Genomic DNA, 18948 nt, shown 5'->3' on the forward strand with positions numbered 1-18948 from the left:
CCTAGTAAAGAACAATAGGTGGATTGACGCCACATCTGCTGGGAAGGAGTCATACATGCTATGTTGTCAAATTGGATTCGGAAGTAGTGGGTTCACCTTCAAATGCCACTAATGCTGCTGGAACACTTTAATAATTTTAACTCTGATAAATTATCTTTTGTTTTATAGTTGCCCTGATGTGTATTCATTACGCACACATATGGCTGCATAAGGCAGATGCGGCTGAAGACTCTGTCTCCATCCCTCCGCCTTGCAATCTATACCACCACATAGGTGGGGATTGATCGTATCCCAGGTACGGCATCCTGCAATAAGCCAGTATGGAAGGCTGGTTAGCCAACGACGGGTAAGATCCCACCTTGACACCCGGGACGACCTAAGGTAGGCACAGTCACGATTACTTGGCAGAGTCGCTGTGGGCACTGGCTCACTTGATCATGAAGTGACGAGCTGCAACAATCATGGGAAGTGCCGGGTGGGGTGTAGGGTGGAGGAGGAACAGGAGTCAGATATGTCAGCTCTGGCAGCAGAGGTGGTCTTGGAACGGGGCATGTCGCGTTTTATTTTATTTTATTTTACCTTTGTGGTATAGAAGGCCACTAACGCATGTACGTTTTTTCGGTTTAGTGCATGACTTTGGAGCAGCGTGGTTTCAGGCGGCTGATGGTAAGCCCACCCATATTGGGCTTTGGATTTGGACATACTGGTTTCGATTTCCCTTCCCAAAAGATTGGTTTCAGTTTGCTGATGCTTAAGGTTAGACGTTTCGACGTTGGTTGCACCAACGGCGTTCTTAGATTTGCTTATCATTTAATGCGCATGGTTTTGACCATTGCGCAAGGGGGGAGGTATTGAGGAGAATTAGGAACATTTTTGAAAACAAGGTTTTTCTTCACCATACTTGCAAACAATGATTGACATCCAGCTAAATGAGTGTGAAATAGTTAAAAAAAAACAAAAAAAAAAACAGTGTTCAACAGATGGGTAGAAGCAGTCCCATCAAAAGACCCAAGTGCGGCTACAGTAATCAAGTTTCGGACTAGAGAAGTCATGACAAGGTTTGGAATTCCGTCAGAAATAAGCTCAGACAAAACGTTTATCCAGAGAACACTCATTCAACATTTGCATGTCGAATAAAGACTAGTCTGTGTCTACAATCCTCAAACCACAAGGTATGGTGGAGAGAGGAATGGGACGCTTGAGACAAAGATTAACAAAGTTAAATTAGAGTACTAAATTAAAGGACTAATGCACTACGACTGACACTAATGAGTTATCGCATGAAAACTAACAGAACGACGCATCTAACCCCGCATGAAATGCTTAAGGGTCGACCCATGCCTTCACTTAACATTCGAGGGTCCCAAAAGGGACTTCCATTAGAGTTATTAGAAATAGAATTAAGGAAAATTTGTTTGAACATCTAACTGTTGTACATAAGTTTGTAATTCCAGCAAGAGAAACACAAAGTTCCAGGGCCGGAGGAGGAGCCAGATGCAGACACGCCCGGAGCCGACGAACTACCCAAGAATGATGCAATCAAATTTCGGCAGGGTTTGAATCAGTCCTGTTTTGGTGGTCCACTATTAACAAAAATGTTGATTGGATAAATAATATATACTATAATCAGCAACGGTTTGTCAATTTTTTCCACGGATAAGGTCAAGGGACTATATAGATATAGATATGCTATTGGCAGAGCAAGGAGGGGTGTGTGGGATGATAAGGACAACATGTTGTACTTTTATCCCAACAACACGGCCCCTGACGGGTCAGTGACAAGGGCCCTGGCCGGCCTTCGAGCTCTTTCCGTCCAGATGGCGGAGGACTCTGGGATCGACAACCCCATGGAGAAATGGATGAATGGCATGTTCGGCAAGTGGAAGGGCCTTCTCATGGCCGTCCTGTCATCCCTGGCTTGCTTTGTCGGGATTGTGGTCTGCTGCGGGTGTTGCTGCATCCCCTGCGCCCGCACCCTCTGCTCACGCCTCATCACCACGGCCCTCGAAAAGGAGAAACAACAGCCCCCTCCCTACTCCGAAGCAGCCCCCCTCATGCCCCTTCTGGATTGCCTGGACCTGCTTCCCCTGGACGACCAAATGGTGCCTGCAAACTTTGACGGTGAGTATGGCCTCCCTCGCCCTGCAACCCCTGACTTTGAGTACGAGCTCCCCTACACACTCCCAACCCCCGCCATCGACTGTGTCCCCGCCGAGCCGGACATCTACCCGTGAGTGCTAGTGGCCTCTCCAGGTGCACGGCCCCGGCGTCCTGTTTCCACCACCGTATGCTGAAACCCCACCACGACACCCCCCTTCCGCCACCCCCGCCTGTGACGTGCTAGTAACCTCTCCAGGTGGGCTGCCCCATTCCCGTCCCCGCCAACGGCACCACCCCCCCTCCCACCTGATGCACCCACGTCGCCCGGACCAGGGATCTGCGTTCCGGTACCAGGGGCTGCGGCCCGTTCCCTTAAGGCTTGAGGGCGCCCCTGGCTGTATTCGCTTCTGTACGCTTCACTGTTTTTAGCCGCTCCCATATCTATGCCCGCGTCTACGCAACCGACGCCGGGAACGCAAATGTTGTTGTTTATATCGCTGTCCCACTAGATGGAGCTCGGGGATACACACGGGCGAGATTCCAGGGGCCTTGATTGCCCGTTTATCAGATGAGGTCCTGAGCGCAGTTGAATAAAAGGGTCTAATGCTCAGGTGGCGCCTTGCGTCCACCTGCCCGTGATGACGCTCAGGACTATTCCGTGGTTTCAGTTGTTCCCGTGCCCCGGGCCTACCCTGAATACCCCATGCGTGTGATTGCTTATTGTTACACGACCAGTTAACTCCTCCTCACATCCTTAGTGTGTGGTCATCTAGGGATGGGTTGAGGGGGATTGCCATTCGTTGTTTACCTCATATCTTTCTGATGTTATTATTATTATTTAGGGACACGTTTCATGGTTACATTTCTTTCCTGTGATCGTTAGTGTAGTGTTTGTGTGATTGTTGCATTTTGATATTGTTATTGTTTACTGTTAGTCTTATTGCTGCTTTTTGCTGATACTGTTTTTTGTTTGGAGTTTGTTTTATTGTTGCATTTTTGTTGTTATTATTATGGTTTGGTGTTGGTTTTGTTGTATGGCCAGCTTTGTTGTTGGTTGTTGTTTTTTGGTATCGTTTGATATTTGTTTTTTGTATTATTGTATGCTTGTGGTATGTTTTTTGTGTATTATCTGCTGCCAGTATTGTTGGTATTGTCTGCTCGCGATGTAAGGCCGGGGTGGATGCCACCCCCTAGGTGGGGTGTGTATGGCACACCCATGTCTGAAGCATGGTTGGCGTTTCTCCCACGTGGTTCCCCATACACCCGGTCCAGCGAGTTGTTTTAGTCCTATGCTCATGGTCGTTTGTTTTTATGATCGTTTTGCCTTCTATCTGTTATTTCTAAAAGTGTTATGATGATAGTCCCGCGCTGGAGTCCTATCCCTCGTACCCCTAATGAGTAAAAGTCGTCTTGTGACGACTTGAGGGGGATATGTTGGGCAAAATAACCTGCTGAGTACATCACATGTACATTATAAATATAGCTAACTCCTACCCTAGCCTGATGAGCACATCACACGGCAGTCACATTACAATATAGTCAACTTTTAACGCCTGAAGAGCACACCACATGGCAACTTTTAACACACAACACACACATAATATATAGTCAGGTCAAGGCCGGAGCCGAAGGCCCCATTTCTCAGCCAGGCAGATGTTGGACACTCAGACAATGCACCAGTCATCCTCAAGAACGGGAGAGCCACAAACAGGAGACTCTTTGAGGCTCTCCCCCGTTAGGAAGAACACAAGAAGATACACATGCATATACCAGGGGCCTGGGAGCCAAGGTCAAGCAAAAACACACAGAACCATACACACCTCAAACGCACACACCTCATCGAGAGGAGGATACAGCATAAGACTGTATCACACAGGGACTCTTGATCTTCTTCTGAAGCAGACCTTCCACGGAGGCGAAGCTCTGGACGAACCATCAGCGCTGATTAGGGACTTAGACATATTCGATCTCTCACGCTTTATGACTCTGTATAACCGTTGCCACTTTACTTAATAAATCCAAGGTCCTCGTGCCGACAGACTTTATTACCTCTCCGTCTCATTTCATCTGGTCCAGTAACTAGACAGACCGTTTTTCCCCACAGGAGCTACCTGGAGGAGGAGAAAATGGGTCATCGGAATGCTGGGAATCAAAGGAAGAAGGAGAAGAACCATCCTCAGGCTGTTAACGAAAAGGTCAAGGCGCTACTTAATTCCCCTGGTCACAAAATACGTCCGTCAAGGGACCACAGTTCTCATGAAAAAGTGGCGGGTCTACATGACTGCACTGGCACAGAGTGGCTATGTAAATTTTTCTGTAAACCACAGCCAGTCATTCGTCAACCCAGTCACAGGAGCCCATACCCAAAACATTGAGCGGGCTTGGTCAGCCTACAAATCCACGGTGTGGAGACTGCGGGGAAACCACACAGAGAGGACACTAAAGAGCCATCTCTCATTTATCGAGTGGACTCATTGGTTGGCGAATGACCACAAAGACGGTCCCCTTGGCAGATTGCTGCATGACATTCGCCACGAACACCATCAATAACATTTCATTGAGTTTTGTTGATGTAGACATCTTTTTTTTGTTAGTTTTTTTCAGTGTTTAGTATTCTTGAGAAATGCCTTGTTAAAAGTGCAGCCTTTATTTTTGTTCCATTTTAAAATGCCTTTTTCTGTTTCTGTTTGTGTTTTAAATTGTTAATATTTTCTGTATTACCCTGTTATTATGTTATTATTATGTTATAAATGTTTAACTAAAGTGGCTGTAGATCCCTCATTGTCATCAACAGTGGTTTGGCGTTTTATAACTAACCCTAAAGTGCTTCACTACTGGTAAACGAATGATTAAAAAAGCTTCACTACTGGTAAACAAATGATTCCAAAAGCTTAACTACTGGTGAACGAATGGTTTGCGAAAGAGTAACAACTCAGTATGATGCATTACTTTACATGAAGGTACACAAAAAGCTTCACTACTGGTAAACGAATGATTCAAAAAGCTTCACTACTGGTAAACGAATGATTCCAAAAGCTTAACTACTGGTGAACGAATGGTTCGCGAAAGAGTAACAACTCAGTATGATGCATTACTTTACATGAAGGTACACAAAAAGCTTCACTACTGGTAAACGAATGATTCAAAAAGCTTCACTACTGGTAAACGAATGATTCCAAAAGCTTAACTACTGGTGAACGAATGGTTCGCGAAAGAGTAACAACTCAGTATGATGCATTACTTTACATGAAGGTACACAAAAAGCTTCACTACTGGTAAACAAATGGTTCAAAAAGCTTAACTACTGGTGAACGAATGGTTCAAAAAGCTTAACTACTGGTAAACCAATGGTTCGCGAATGAGTAACAACTCATCATCAGTCAGATCCAGCTCCACCAGTCGATCCAGTGTGGGACCCAAGCCAGCCCTCGACAGCGCTTGAAACCAAGGGCGGCAGGTTTAAAGCGTGCCCTGCAGCGGTGGACTATTGCTTTTAAGCCATCAACATTACTAATGCCACATAATAAACCTTAAATGTGAATATTAATGTATGTATTGTTTGTATGTTTTGTGAATATCTTTATTAAAATATGACAATCATCCCGTCTGTCCTGTTAATTTAGTATCTAATTGTGAAATCCCAGGAAAATTCAGTTGCTTTTCATAATCAATTGGTCAGTTTGCTAATTCACAGAATGATTAATTAATACAGTATCCCCTAGTCTGTTTACCAGTAACTCATCAGTAGTTACTGAGTAACTCACTAAGGGCCCTGTTAGGGCCCTGGTTGTTTATCATTCGTTACTCAGTAACGAATACAGTAGTCCCCTAGTCTGTTTACCAGTAACTCCTCAGTAGTTACTGAGTGACTCACTTAGGGCCCCGTGGTCGTTCATCATTCATTACTCATTCATTTTTCAGTAACTACCCACGTTTTTGCGTACCTTATTGTAAAGTGTTACCTTGAATGGAATTCAAAGGTCCTGAACTTGCTCCATTCTAACATTGTCCTGTGCAGTTTATGAATACAGTCAATATTGAAAAAGGATATACTACTGTGGCAGTAATCCTAGTACTCGTTTTTCACTGTGTTGCAGAGATAAGATGCAAATGGGATTTGTTGATAGCTCTGTCAAAAATGACGGATAAAGCTTCACTGATTTTGAATGCTGTTCCCCAGGAGCTGGAAGCAATACGTGATGCCCTGGTCCCCCCGCTGGCCTGCGCCGCCGCCAAGATCGGAGACGTGGAGGCCCTGGAATCCATCCGGGAAATGGCAAGCAACACTGAAATAAACACATCATAATAATGTTGCATGCCAGGTAATAATGAACACATCATAATAATGTTGCATGCCAGTTTTTTCCTATCGTTTTCGGTCATGTACCCATACTATGGTCACTTTTCCCTATCACTTAACACAGTGGGCTTTAGAGACACACACCTCTGCATATCTGTTAACCTTTGGTGCAAAATGCACTACAACAACCACACCACAAACAATGCTGCCATAACACATGTTTCCTCTCAGAACACTATGACCTAAAAAACACTAACATCTTGAAGCATTGCCAATTGCATATATAAAATGTTGCTGTGTCCTCCAGTTTGGCATAGATTTCCTGTAGTGTTGCATTGAAAAAAAGAGAAAAAACACAGACAAACACTTCTTTGGACTACAGTAATAAAGTTTGTAATATTACAGTATGACAATCCAAGCCAAGTATCTGCTGACAGTGTTCATATGTCGGTTTACCTCCCACAAAAGATGTCACAATTGAGTGTGGTAAATGTACTGTAATTGTAAATACAGTAAATACTGTAAGTGTTTTATGAGAAGCTGAGAATAACAATTTTCAGTTTTTGTAATGCAAATTACATACAGTAAGTACGTAATATATGATCCAGAAACAAATCACAAACACAACAGTTTTTTTCACTGTGCTTTACTTTTTGGAGATTTTGTCACAGTGCAAGTGTTACACAAAACAGAAAATACATTACAAAGTCAAAAAACCTGCACATACTGTATATTACAGTAGCCCAACAGTGGCGCAGAATTGGGCTAATCCCTCCTATCCTCCGCATTTGGCCACAAATTTTCATCTACGTCGCAACGTATGGTTTCTCTTGCCATACAACGTGGATAAAATCTTTTGGAATGCCTTATCCAGGCCTGGATATCTTCTGGGGCTATGTCCATACACCCAGCAGCCATTGCCTCTAATAGGGACATCTGGTCCTGAGTGCGGTGGTCATAGACCTTCCATCTCCACGCCGAAAATAATTCCTCGATGGGGTTGAGGAAAGGAGAGTAAGGCGGAAGGAAAAGTGACCTCATCCTAGGATGCGCCGCAAACCACCCTGTGACTTGCCGGGAGTGGTGAAAGGCCACATTGTCCCATACAATTACATACGTTGGTCGATTCTGCCTGTCTACCTCTCTTGCTTTGAGCCTTTCGTAAAGCTCATCTATGAAGGCAATTAGGCGTTCGGTGTTGTATGGGCCTATGCCGGCCTTCTGCAGCTGCAGTCCATCGTTCGAAATTGCTGCGCACATGGTGATGTTCGCACCCCTCTGGCCTGGAACATCTATCGTGGCCCTTTTCCCAATCAGGTTCCTTCCACGGCGACGTGTTTTTGCCAGGTTGAAGCCAGCCTCAGCCACAAAGATGAACGCATGTTCATTCTCACTGGCTTCAAGTTCCATGGCTCTCTTCAGGAAATTAGAGAATACACAAGATACCATAAGACAAAAATGGCATAGCTTACAGTTTTGTGCAAAATCACAATCAACATGACGGTGTGTCCTGTGTTCAGTCTTACCTGGACGTATTTGTACCGGAGTTCCTTTATCCGCTCAGAGTTCCTCTCGAAGGGGACAGTGTAAAGCTGCTTCATTCAAATTTGGTGCTTTTTCAGCACTCTGGCGATGGTCGTGGTGCCAACATTCTCAATGTTGGCAAATACACCAATGTCTGCGATGATGTTTGCACAAATTTCTCTTAGCCTTATACTATTGTTAGCAATAACCATTTGCACTATTGCATTTTCTTGTGGCAAAGTGAATTTTCTTCCCCTTCCACCTGAGTGGGGCAACCGTTGGGTCCTACAATACTGAGTCAGACACAAATGCACTGATACGTCAGGAGAGTTTTGGAGACTTCTCACATCACATTACTACTGTTACAAACACATCAGTCAGAATGCTGTAAATACTGTATAGTACCTGTTAGTTTGTGTGAAAACCCTCACCATTGATGCCACCGTTGATCTTGCCAAGTTCGGCTGAACCCTCAGACCAGCTTCCCTCATGGACAGACCATGATTGATTACATGGTCGATGACAGTTGCTCTGATTTCATCAGATACAACTGTCCTTGCTGCTGCTGCTCCTCTCCCTCTCCCTCTTCCTCTCCCTCTTCCTCTACCTCTTCCTCTTCCTCTACCTCTTCCTCTTCCTCTTCCTCCTACTCCACCTTCACCTCCACCTTCACCTCCACCTCCACCTCCACCTTCACCTCCACCTCTTCCTCTACCTCTTCCTCCTACTCCACCTCCACCTCTTCCTCTACCTCTTCCTCCTACTCCACCTTCACCTCCACCTTCACCTCCACCTCCACCTTCACCTTCACCTTCACACCCCCTCTTCCTCTACCTCTTCCTCCTACTCCACCTTCACCTCCACCTCCACCTTCACCTTCACCTCCACCTCTTCCTCTTCCTCTACCTCTTCCTCCACCTTCACCTCCACCTTCACCTTCACCTCCACCTCTTCCTCTTCCTCTACCTCTTCCTCTTCCTCCTACTCCACCTTCACCTCCACCTCCACCTTCACCTTCACCTCCACCTCCACCTCTTCCTCTTCCTCTGCCTCTGCCTCTTGCTGCATCCATTTTCCTATACCAACTACGTAAAGAAGTCCAAAGCAAATGCCAAAGAAGGCCCTTTTTCAACGAGGCACAAATTACATGTAAAACACCTGAGTAGGTCTTTAGCTGAGTAGGTCTTTAGCTGAAATGACCACCAGGTGTTTTGCATTGCAAAACTTATCCTCTGTGTTTTGTACAGATCATTGTATGTAGTGTTACTTTTACGTAAAAAAAGTAATTCCATGCCAATTCACCAAGAACTATGGTGCACAGGGGGAAAAATATCTAAATTACTGTAAAATAAAATAAATAAACTATAAACTAAATATTTTTTCTTATTCAAACATGTAACTTCATTTGTCTGTCCAAATGCAGCATCTTTCCATCTACAGTGATCTAAATTACTGATAAGTTAGGTTTTGAACAGAAAGTTCACTGTTTTGAACAGAGTATCTAAACATTGGTAAAATATGCTGTAGTTCCACAGCGTTTTGCCGGTAGTGAACATTGACTGGGGCAGGTATCCATGAAATTTGGAAGAAGGCGTCATTGCCAGCATTTGTATCATAGCATAGGGGCAAGTAACCACAGTTTGGTTCACATGGTCTACTGGTATGCTCACTGTGTGAAGTGTTTAGGGAATGTGAACATGGTTTAGGTAAATTGCCTAAAACGATAGGAAAAAACTGTAAATCTTATTTTGATAGTCATTTATCAAGTGTATAAGTATAAAACAATTAATTCCTAAAGCTAGTGCAGGCAATTTATTTCAGAAGCATTTATGTGTGTTAAAATAAATGAAAACATCCCAACAGTAATCAATAATGCAAATGCTCTGGAAAAAAAACTGGGAAAAGAAAGAAATGGCTGGTCTGTGGTTGTCCCAGGCCGGTCTGTCTACTAACCTACCCTGCTACCTGCACACAGTCTGCCCATGCACTCATCACGCATGACCAGAGCTTTCCACAAGGCTAGGCAGAGCTATTGCTAAAGCTAGCCAGCGAGTAGAGTAATATGTTTCAGGAGAGTCACTTTGGAGGAAGGACTTACAAAATCGACCTCCAAATTGTCTAACCGGACTGAAATGTTGTTTTTGTTGGCTTGTCAGAAAAAGCAAGCACCTTTAAGCCTTCTCTTTGTCTGTTACCTTTTTTGAAATTTGCTTTGACATTTTATTGTCAAAATTATTAATCTAAAAATTATCCTGTTGGATTTATCGACTGTTAAAAAATTAGCTGCAGCCCTAAGGCCAAGACGTTGAACGCAGCAGCTTGACAGGTTATACGGATCTACAAGATTGATGCAGATATACAAGATTGATGGTTTGATGTAACTTGGTCTCTCTCTCTAACATTGATCGCTTCTGTTACTTTGAGGGACCCGGAGGCTAAGATCGACCGTGTTTTCCTTGATTCAGCTTTTCTATCGTTCCTTAATAAAATATATCTCGCCCTGTCAGCTGTTTTAACTACATCATCATCCGGTCTTCATCATTTGACCAAAACACTAAAGGCAGGAGTGGTTTGTCCGGTGTGTGGACTAGGGGAGTATCCTGAGTCTGGGCGACTGCGACGGACGCACACCGCTGCACGTCGCTGCGAGTGAGGGCCACCTGAAGGTGGTCCAGTACCTCCTGGAGCACGGGTCCACCATCCACGGCCGGGATCGCCACGGCGACACCCCCCTGTCCAACGCAGTGCTCTTCAGGTAAGCCCCGCAATAACATTTGTGAAGGACTGCTTAACTGGCTTTTAACAACCGCCTCTTTTATGTTCTTTGTCATTAACTCCACGGAGGACGGGCCCGGAGGAGTTCCTCTTTGATTGTCATTGGGGAACCGAGGTCTTTAAACTTTAAACCATTAGAAAGTAATTGGGGTCATTTGTTTGATTTATAGCCAAGCCAGTTTGAATTGGGGTGTCCCCGTTTTTTGTGCTTCAGTACCTGGACATGTTGGGTGTTTCTGCTGAAGTCACTGAGCCTCAGGGGAGAGCCAGTCTTTAGGGTGTCAAAGAAAAAGAGTGTATGATGGTACACGCTGTATTTGTCCCCTGTGGTTGCACCTCAACAACACGGACACCTCCCAACGAGTGCATCTTGGTTCTGTCACATCCCCCCCTAATAATACTCATTCGTGCCCAATTGTTACTGATGCACAACTCCTATGTTCCCCCCTCCGCCCCTCTGTGGTCTCCTGCAGACGCAAAGACATCGTTAGGCTCCTGCGGAAGACCGGAGCCCACCTGTCCCGAGAGCAGCTGGCCGTCTTGGGCACAAAGCTGTGCAGGTGAGACATGCTCAGAGATGGTATGGGGGGACAAGCATTGAGACAACCACCCCCACCCTCGTCAACACAGCTACGACCAGCCCCCCCGTGTCTGAGGCCGAGCGGTAGCAGGAATGCTCCCAGGCAGCATGACTGCGGCTCTCCTCATCTCCAGCATCTCTCTCTTTCCCTGGCACCCATGCACGCAGAGCCTGGCTCCTCCGTGTGCCCCCCACGCTCGGGTCGCTGGGCCCGTCGGCTCCGTCACGGTCCGGATGCTATCCCGCTGCGCTACGACATGTCCTGTAAAACGTGCCGGTTGAAGTTCTGATACAGAGCCCGCCGTGTGTCCATTACGATTGATTACCACGTCGCCAATCATGAAGTGCATGCACTACTTGCATTTCGTTTTTTTTTTTTTTTTTAAATGCATTACCATTACTGACGCTTACTTGCTGGTTGATATGACTGCAGCGGTTTAAATATTCTGGTTGTTCAGCGGAACGGCGGCTGTGCGTCGAGGGCTACTCTGACCTCTGATCCCTTGTGTGTTTTTAGCCTTGCGGCTCACGGAGACCTGGACGGTCTGCGGATCTGGCACGTAGCCGGGGCCGATCTGAACGCCCCCGGGTACGACGGACAGACGGCCCTTTCAGTGGTTAGTACTGGAGTCCTTTTACGTTCCCTTTCCGCACTTATTTTATATTGTATGTCCTGGCACTTCAAAACAGTACGTAGCATCATGTCGCGTCTTATAATAGCTATATTCTTTGTATACGGAGAATGGGTTAACCTAACAATTGTTATTGCTTGGCCCTTGGTTCTATGAACATCCTTACTGTACAGCCAGTGATGTTTTGTTTCTCTTTCTTCTGACAAATGTACTCATGTAAGTCGCTTTGGATAAAAGCGTGGAGGTGTCAACATGACAGTAACGTGTTCCTCCTTCCAGGCCACGGGGGCTGGCAAGTTGGAGGCTGTTGCGATGCTTAATCGCCTCCTGAGTGCCAAGGATCAGGTGAGCCGTTGTTGTTTCTCACCACTCTCTCTCCCCCCACCACCACCCCACCACACTTTTAAGACACAACGCAAGCCAGTAAACCCACTGAACTTAAGTGTGTTTCTCTGGTCTCTCTGTCATCAACTCTTGTTTGTCTTTCCAGGACAAACTGAGTAGTTGATGAGTAGGATGATGATAATGTTGGTGACAGGGGTGAGGTAAATAATATTCACTGTCTATGTGTGTATAATCCGTGTGATTTTCCTATATCTGAATTCTGACCTCCCTTGCACGTTCATGCTCTTTGGAATCTTCCTTGAGGACTTGTGTTGTTATTCCTTTTTCCCCTCCTTCTGTGTCTGAATTTTTCAGCTCACGTTAGTCTAATTTCTGGGTATATCCCTACACTTGTGATGTGTATGGAGGGCAACGTTTCTACACTTTTGTATTGATGAATTTGAGATCTTGGTTGACCCATTTTGTAAAAAAAAAAAAGCTCATAGTTAAAGGTTTAGAAGCATTATTATCATTTATCATAGGGACCATCTTGTTAATCCTACCCCACCATGCCTACTCATGCGTGGGGCTAGATCTCCAGGAAATGCCTGCACCCCTCAAACCTGTGCAACCTGCTGTCCCTGAAAGCTGTGTATCTCTGTGTGCACGTGAGCATGCGGTCAGAACAAAGCAGCCATAGTCCTCCGAACAGGCAGCCTCTGCTCCCCACCGTCCCCCATTCTAATCCCATCTCCCCTCGCCCTTCTCCCTCAGAGTGGGATCAAGCCCAGCGCCCCCCCGGTGGGATGCTAGACCCGGGTGGGCTCCTACGCCAGCCAGGCTCGATGCCCAGGCTTCCCAGAGCGGCGCCATCGCCTCTCCTTCCAATGTTCCAGCGAGTCCTGCCGCTTCAACGCTTTCTCGATCCCTTTGTCACGAGCGTCTCGGTACGCCACCAAACATGTGAACCTTTATTTCTGCCTGCTCTTTCCCCCAATGTTATGTGTGTGTGTTGTTATTTTTATGTTCATCTATCGTATGTTCTTGTAAAGGTTGCTTTTCCACTTGTCCGTACCTACCAGGCAATCAGGGAATCTGCTGTCAATGGCTCAAAAAGATATGTGACGATGAGAACTTGATAAAGAAATTGCACTTGAGATTCTTGAACCATTGTTTCCGGCCTTCTGAATGCTGTTGTCTCTGCCGCTGAACTATTTGCGCACTGTGCTGGACGAGTTGTTATATTTGCAGTGTTTCATTATCACTTTTGACCATTGCTTGTACCCAAAGCCAATGTTAAAGTAGTTAATGCTTGAATGTATTCTTCTTAAGCAATCAATTAAGGTTTGTGTGAGTTTTTTTAATTGCTGTCCAACAAAACAAAGTTTTTCAGGGTTTTGGTAAGGGTTTTGTGTCCCTGTCGTATCAATATGCTTAAATGCTGTTCCTATTTGATTCGAAATAAAATGTATGAAAAACATTTAATAAATACATCCCATTCTAAATAAATCTCCTGTAATCAATGGTGAAATGTTACGTCCACATCGAACATACTTTGATAAAGACAACCAACCCATGAAGGTAATATTATATTTAGATATCGCTTGATCGGTACTGAATGAATCTACACATTCAAACGTATCAAGTCCCACTAAGGAAACGTGACGCAACCATCGCAGGGAGTGACGCAGACAGTCACTACTGTCAGGTAAAAGGAACGGGGAAGCCTCGTTACTTTTGATCTCAACGGGTTACGAAAGGCCAATCTGTGGCATTTTCCAATGATAATCTTGCAGGTGATGGATTCAACACTCAATCTTTAGAGACTAGAGAAGTCGAGCTTGGGCTCCGTCATTTCAACAAGTTAGCACTCTTTTGGAGAAGGTTTGTCTCCAATACGAAACTGTTGCAACTCTACATGTTATCAAAAGCAACTTTTATTCACGTACCGCAGTGCAAGTAAAAGTTGACTTGTAGCACCGGCTGCAAGCAAGGTGGATGATCGATACACAAAACAAATCAGTCTTTTATCACACTTACGGGGGGGGGGGGGGGGGGGGGGAGAGAGAGAGAGGGCGCTGGAGAGAGCAGGTGGGAGGAGAAGGATGAGAGATTGGGGGAGGAGAGACTTGTAATAGCAACAATAATACTAGAAAATGCATGTCCTGCAGGAAATGCGATGAGGGCTGTTGTACAAAGTGAGGTTGAAAATATGTGTTAATAAAGACAGTTTAAGACGTAAAGAAATGTTAAATGGCTTAAATCAAGTGAAAGGATTTGAACAAAAGTTCAAAAGTCTAAATGGAGTAATCAATGTAAACATGCACACCATTTAAGAGAATGTAAATGGAATGTAAATGGTTGGAAACAAATAAAGTGACAGCTGAATGAAAAGCGCAAAGCTTTTAGCCTGGATACCAGCCTGAACTCCGCCCACAAAATATTTGGTCTGGAGATTCAGTCTGGAATTGAGCTCGTTGGGAGGTATTTGGTCAGATCAAAAAGTGATCTGACCAATCAAATTGTAAGGGCGGGCTTTATACGTTGATGGACAGATGATACACATTAACGTAATCAACCACGTCACCAAAGAGCGCTCAGCGCTTTTACTTTTTTTCTCAAAAATGCTGACCGTGTTGCCAATTTGTCTGTGTATCCTTAAATTCTTTTTACAAAACCGGCATACATCGTTTATGTCCATCTTCTTTTTCTACTTCTTCGAACGTGCGCTCAGTTGAGTTAGTTTGAGAATAGCTGTGTTTCGCACAACATACGTCACATACTACGTTGCTCTGATTGGTTTTAGGTCTATCCAATTGAGCGAAGAGGCATTTTCCTTCCCGGTTCCGCCCTATAATCACAGCCCAATGGTTCGGTCTCAGACTCATATTCTGACTAGAATTATGAGTATGACATCGCCAGGCTACAAAGCTTTGCTAAAAATACAGAAATGTTTTGTCTTATTCAAGTAACATTTTCAGCACCTTAAAAGTTGTCCAGGAATCACTCAATATCCACGCATTATCATAGAATGAGCTATAGTACGTCACTACGTTTGATGTGTGTGTTTGGGTGTGCGTGCGTAAAGTTTTTGTGTAACATTGTAATGGCTCCATGATACTCTGGAGGTCAGAGGTGAAGATGCTATACGTGTCACTGTTGCTCTATGCAATATAGTCTAATGTGAGCCTGTCTCCCTCTAGTGTGTTAACAGCAGCAATGCAGCACGACGCGTTTGCTAGTCCTAACGACTCGGCCCCCCCAAAAGCTTGGTCACCTTTTTATATATATATATATATATATATATATATATAGTAGCGGGCCAGTGGGTGTGGGGTTTCCACGCTACCAAGTTGAATAGACAAAATGACACAACACAGAGAGCAGTTCCAGTGCAGAATGGTTTATTTACCTAGTAAACCAAAACCAGGGTGGGAAAAGGGTCGTCCACCTCTTCTATGATACAGTCCAATACCTACCACCTATCTGTTTCCCTTAGGCCGTTCCGTGCTTCCAGGCGATCACACAGATCCTGCCTGTCCTGTCCTGTCCTGTCCTGTTCTGTCCTGTCCTGTCCTGTCCTGTCCTGTCCTGTCCTGTCCTGTCCTGTCCTGTCCTGTCCTGTCCTGTCCTGTCCTGTCCTGTGCTAGCCCTATCCCTAGCTCTAGCTCCAGTTCCCCCTGTCTGTCGTTTGCTAGCTCTTTTAAGCCCAAGCACCCCTGCTTAATGATCCCCAGGCTCGCCTCGTTAAAGTGAGGAAGTCCATGTAAGGCTTGGGGGTGGAGCCAGCAGGTTGCCCGACCTACCACTCCCCTCTCTCCTCCCTGCCGTCTGCCACATATATATATATATATATATATATATATATATATATATTTATACGTTACGTTACGTTGGACAAGACGTTACGTAGGTCAAGTGCTCAGCTGCTGCATTGATCAACCTCGACTGCATTGATTAAGGCTGCAATGATTCTCAAAATGAAGAGGTCTAAACTCTTATAATTTGTTAAATATTCTTGAGCATCATTCATAGTATTTTTGTATACAATTCATTATTTGTATTCATTATGTATGGATGTAGACCATATTTTAGCCATATTTAGCTTTTTCAAGATTCCTCACATGAGCACCTTTACACTTTACACACTGAATTCAGTGTGGGACAAATACATTGGTTACACTGATTGAAAAAATGTACATGCCCAAATAATTTAATATAATGCATCAATCACACACTGCATTCACTGAATATTGACAACCCATGCTGTTCCCTCCATTGGGAGAGAATCAAGTTAACTCACCTTTGACAGTCTCCAAGGTGTACATCAACAGAAACTGTCGCTTTTCAATTTTGCAATGCATAAATAAACTTTTCCATACATTATACAGAATTGTGTGGACTCACATCATTGCAGATGATTTAGATTGTTAAAATGTAGACTTACCTGGACTGGATTCACTTACCTTGCTCCATTGAACCATAAATTGATTTGACTTACAAGTGGGCATCAGAAGCTGTGTTTCTCCAAAAAACAAAACAAAAAACTGTTAATATTCGCAGATAGACACAGTACAGCCTAATCATGATATGCTAAATGCATATCATATAAATGCATGGACATGCCTTTTATCTCTTTACTCATACAGTTCCTCTGAATGAATTGTCTGTCAGAAGCAGCGAATATGGCTAATTCAGATTAAGTTGAGCAATGTTGGGAATGTCATCGGAATATTGCGAATTGCGATTGTACTCAATGTAACCTTACCCTACACACTTTTTCCTATGATAAACACACGTCTTCTGCATAGCATAGCATGCTAGTGTTGTAGCAAATTACAACCGTGATATAAACACTTCGACTAACTTAAGAGAGAGGAAAAGAAATCGAGGGGTCCGGAGCAAGTATTGACAAAAGACTTTATCGTTAAAAAGACAAGAACAACAAGGACAAGAGCCGAGTGATTTGCAAAGCACTGTCGGTTTAACAGATTCCAGCGTCCTCTTATACACACACACAGAGCAGTTTCTTCTTTGAGGTGTCTGCCCACAATCAATCATAAATTTGTCTAACCAAATGGTCACCGGGATAATTTAGGACACCAGGCTGAGGTCAGCACGCATTGACCCCGTAGCTTCCTGCTCCTGGGGTGGGGGGTCCAAAATATGCTCTGACCCTAGACTCCCAGGCACCGTGTCCAGCCCTGGATCAGAACCCAGAGACGCTTTAAATGGTCTCTACCATTAGATATACAGGCCTAATAATAATCATGGTTTATCATAGAATATAATCATTAATTTCTACCACACATCTCCCCTTTTGTGACCGCTAAGATCACAACAAAAACATAAGTCGTTCAGGTCAGATTTTGCACTACATTTGATCATCGTTAAAAACCTTCAAGCATGTTCAGGGCTTTCAACCTGCATAATTCTCAGGAATTTCAACCTGTTGTTTAAGGCAAAAAGATCTATCAAATGTAGTACATCCTATTAACATTTTGATACAGAACCATACACCCTTCTAAATCATAACAACACAATGTTCCATATTCAGCATATAATCCTATCAAATGTCTAACTAGAATTCACACATAGTAATCATAACATAGTATTTTCATCATGCATTGAAAATTAGCATTTCAGAATGTATGACATAAATATAAAACTCAAAAAATAATATTTAAAAAAATAAGTAAAAAATAATACAAATTAAGATTGTCCGCAAGCTTGCATAGATTTGGATAGCTCTGATTATCTTCATGTATCGGTATGCTGTATAAATGTTGGGGGTTTGGGCATTGTGGTTGCTGCTCTTGTTCGCAGTCACCAGGCCCTGGAGTCCAATGTCCATTTGTTCATGCTGTCCGCAGCGGCTGTAGCTCACACGGAGAGGTCACCAGTATGAGCTAAGACCTCCTTCTGATGTCCGATTCTCACATTCCGGTCTCCTCTCTAGTTTCACTCCAATCTATCTCCCCATAGAGCTTCCTCTCCCAGTCATTCGACTCTTCAAGATATTTGTTATGGTGACTCGATCCTAACAGCAGAAAACATTTCATTGAACATATAACATACTTTTTCTGATATGGGATACCTTCTGTTCGTGTTCTATTTAAATTGACCTCTGGATCATATTCCTGCTGTGTCCGTTCTTTTAAGCAAAATTCAAAATCATATTTAGTATTTACGACATATTTTGCATCCTGACGATTTTTGCTACACAAATAACAGTTGTTTGCCTCTATTTGTTTTCCAGTAAATTCGACCCATTTATACCACCTATTTTCTTTTGCTTGCCTGAACAACTGGTCTGTTGTTCCTACCCTAATGCGTCCACTGGGATCAGGTTTATATTGTTTTAGGGTCCTAGCTGTTAAGTGGCGACCAATGCTTTTAGTGTTATTACCCTTCCGAATGGTTGTCTGCTCTACAAGAGTCTCTTCAAGAGACATAGGTGTTTTACCCTGAGCAGTTGCTGCTGTACCATATTTTGTTTATTAGATCACTCATGACTGTTGTTATTTCTCTAATTGGAGTTACGTTAGTGGCTGCTAGTATTGTTTCTTCCTCTCTAATAGAAGTTACATTTGTGATTGCTAATTTTGTCGTTTCCTCTCTAATAGAAGTTACATTAGTGACTGAAGGTTGTGCTAAATCCCTGATATCAGAAGTTTCATTAGTCTTACTTGCATCTAGAGTTGAATTTTAAT

At 44.0% G+C, this 18948-nt stretch overlaps 1 protein-coding gene across 1 annotated transcript in view; it reads left to right on the top strand.

Moving 5' to 3' along the window:
• Positions 1–13715, top strand: part of LOC132461174 (60 kDa lysophospholipase-like) — a 42783-nt gene extending 29068 nt beyond the window's left edge. The window contains exons 11-19 of the mRNA XM_060056219.1: positions 1818–1944; positions 2044–2230; positions 6205–6376; positions 10516–10679; positions 11173–11259; positions 11797–11896; positions 12191–12263; positions 12413–12456; positions 13010–13715. Of these exons, the coding sequence (XP_059912202.1) occupies positions 1818–1944; positions 2044–2230; positions 6205–6376; positions 10516–10679; positions 11173–11259; positions 11797–11896; positions 12191–12263; positions 12413–12426 (924 nt within the window). The 3' untranslated portion in view covers positions 12427–12456; positions 13010–13715. The remainder of the gene's footprint in view (positions 1–1817; positions 1945–2043; positions 2231–6204; positions 6377–10515; positions 10680–11172; positions 11260–11796; positions 11897–12190; positions 12264–12412; positions 12457–13009) is intronic.
• The last annotated feature ends 5233 nt before the right edge of the window (positions 13716–18948 follow it).

This window comes from Gadus macrocephalus, chromosome 7 (genome assembly GCF_031168955.1).
Source record: "Gadus macrocephalus chromosome 7, ASM3116895v1".
NCBI classification, from domain to species: Eukaryota; Metazoa; Chordata; class Actinopteri; order Gadiformes; family Gadidae; genus Gadus; species Gadus macrocephalus.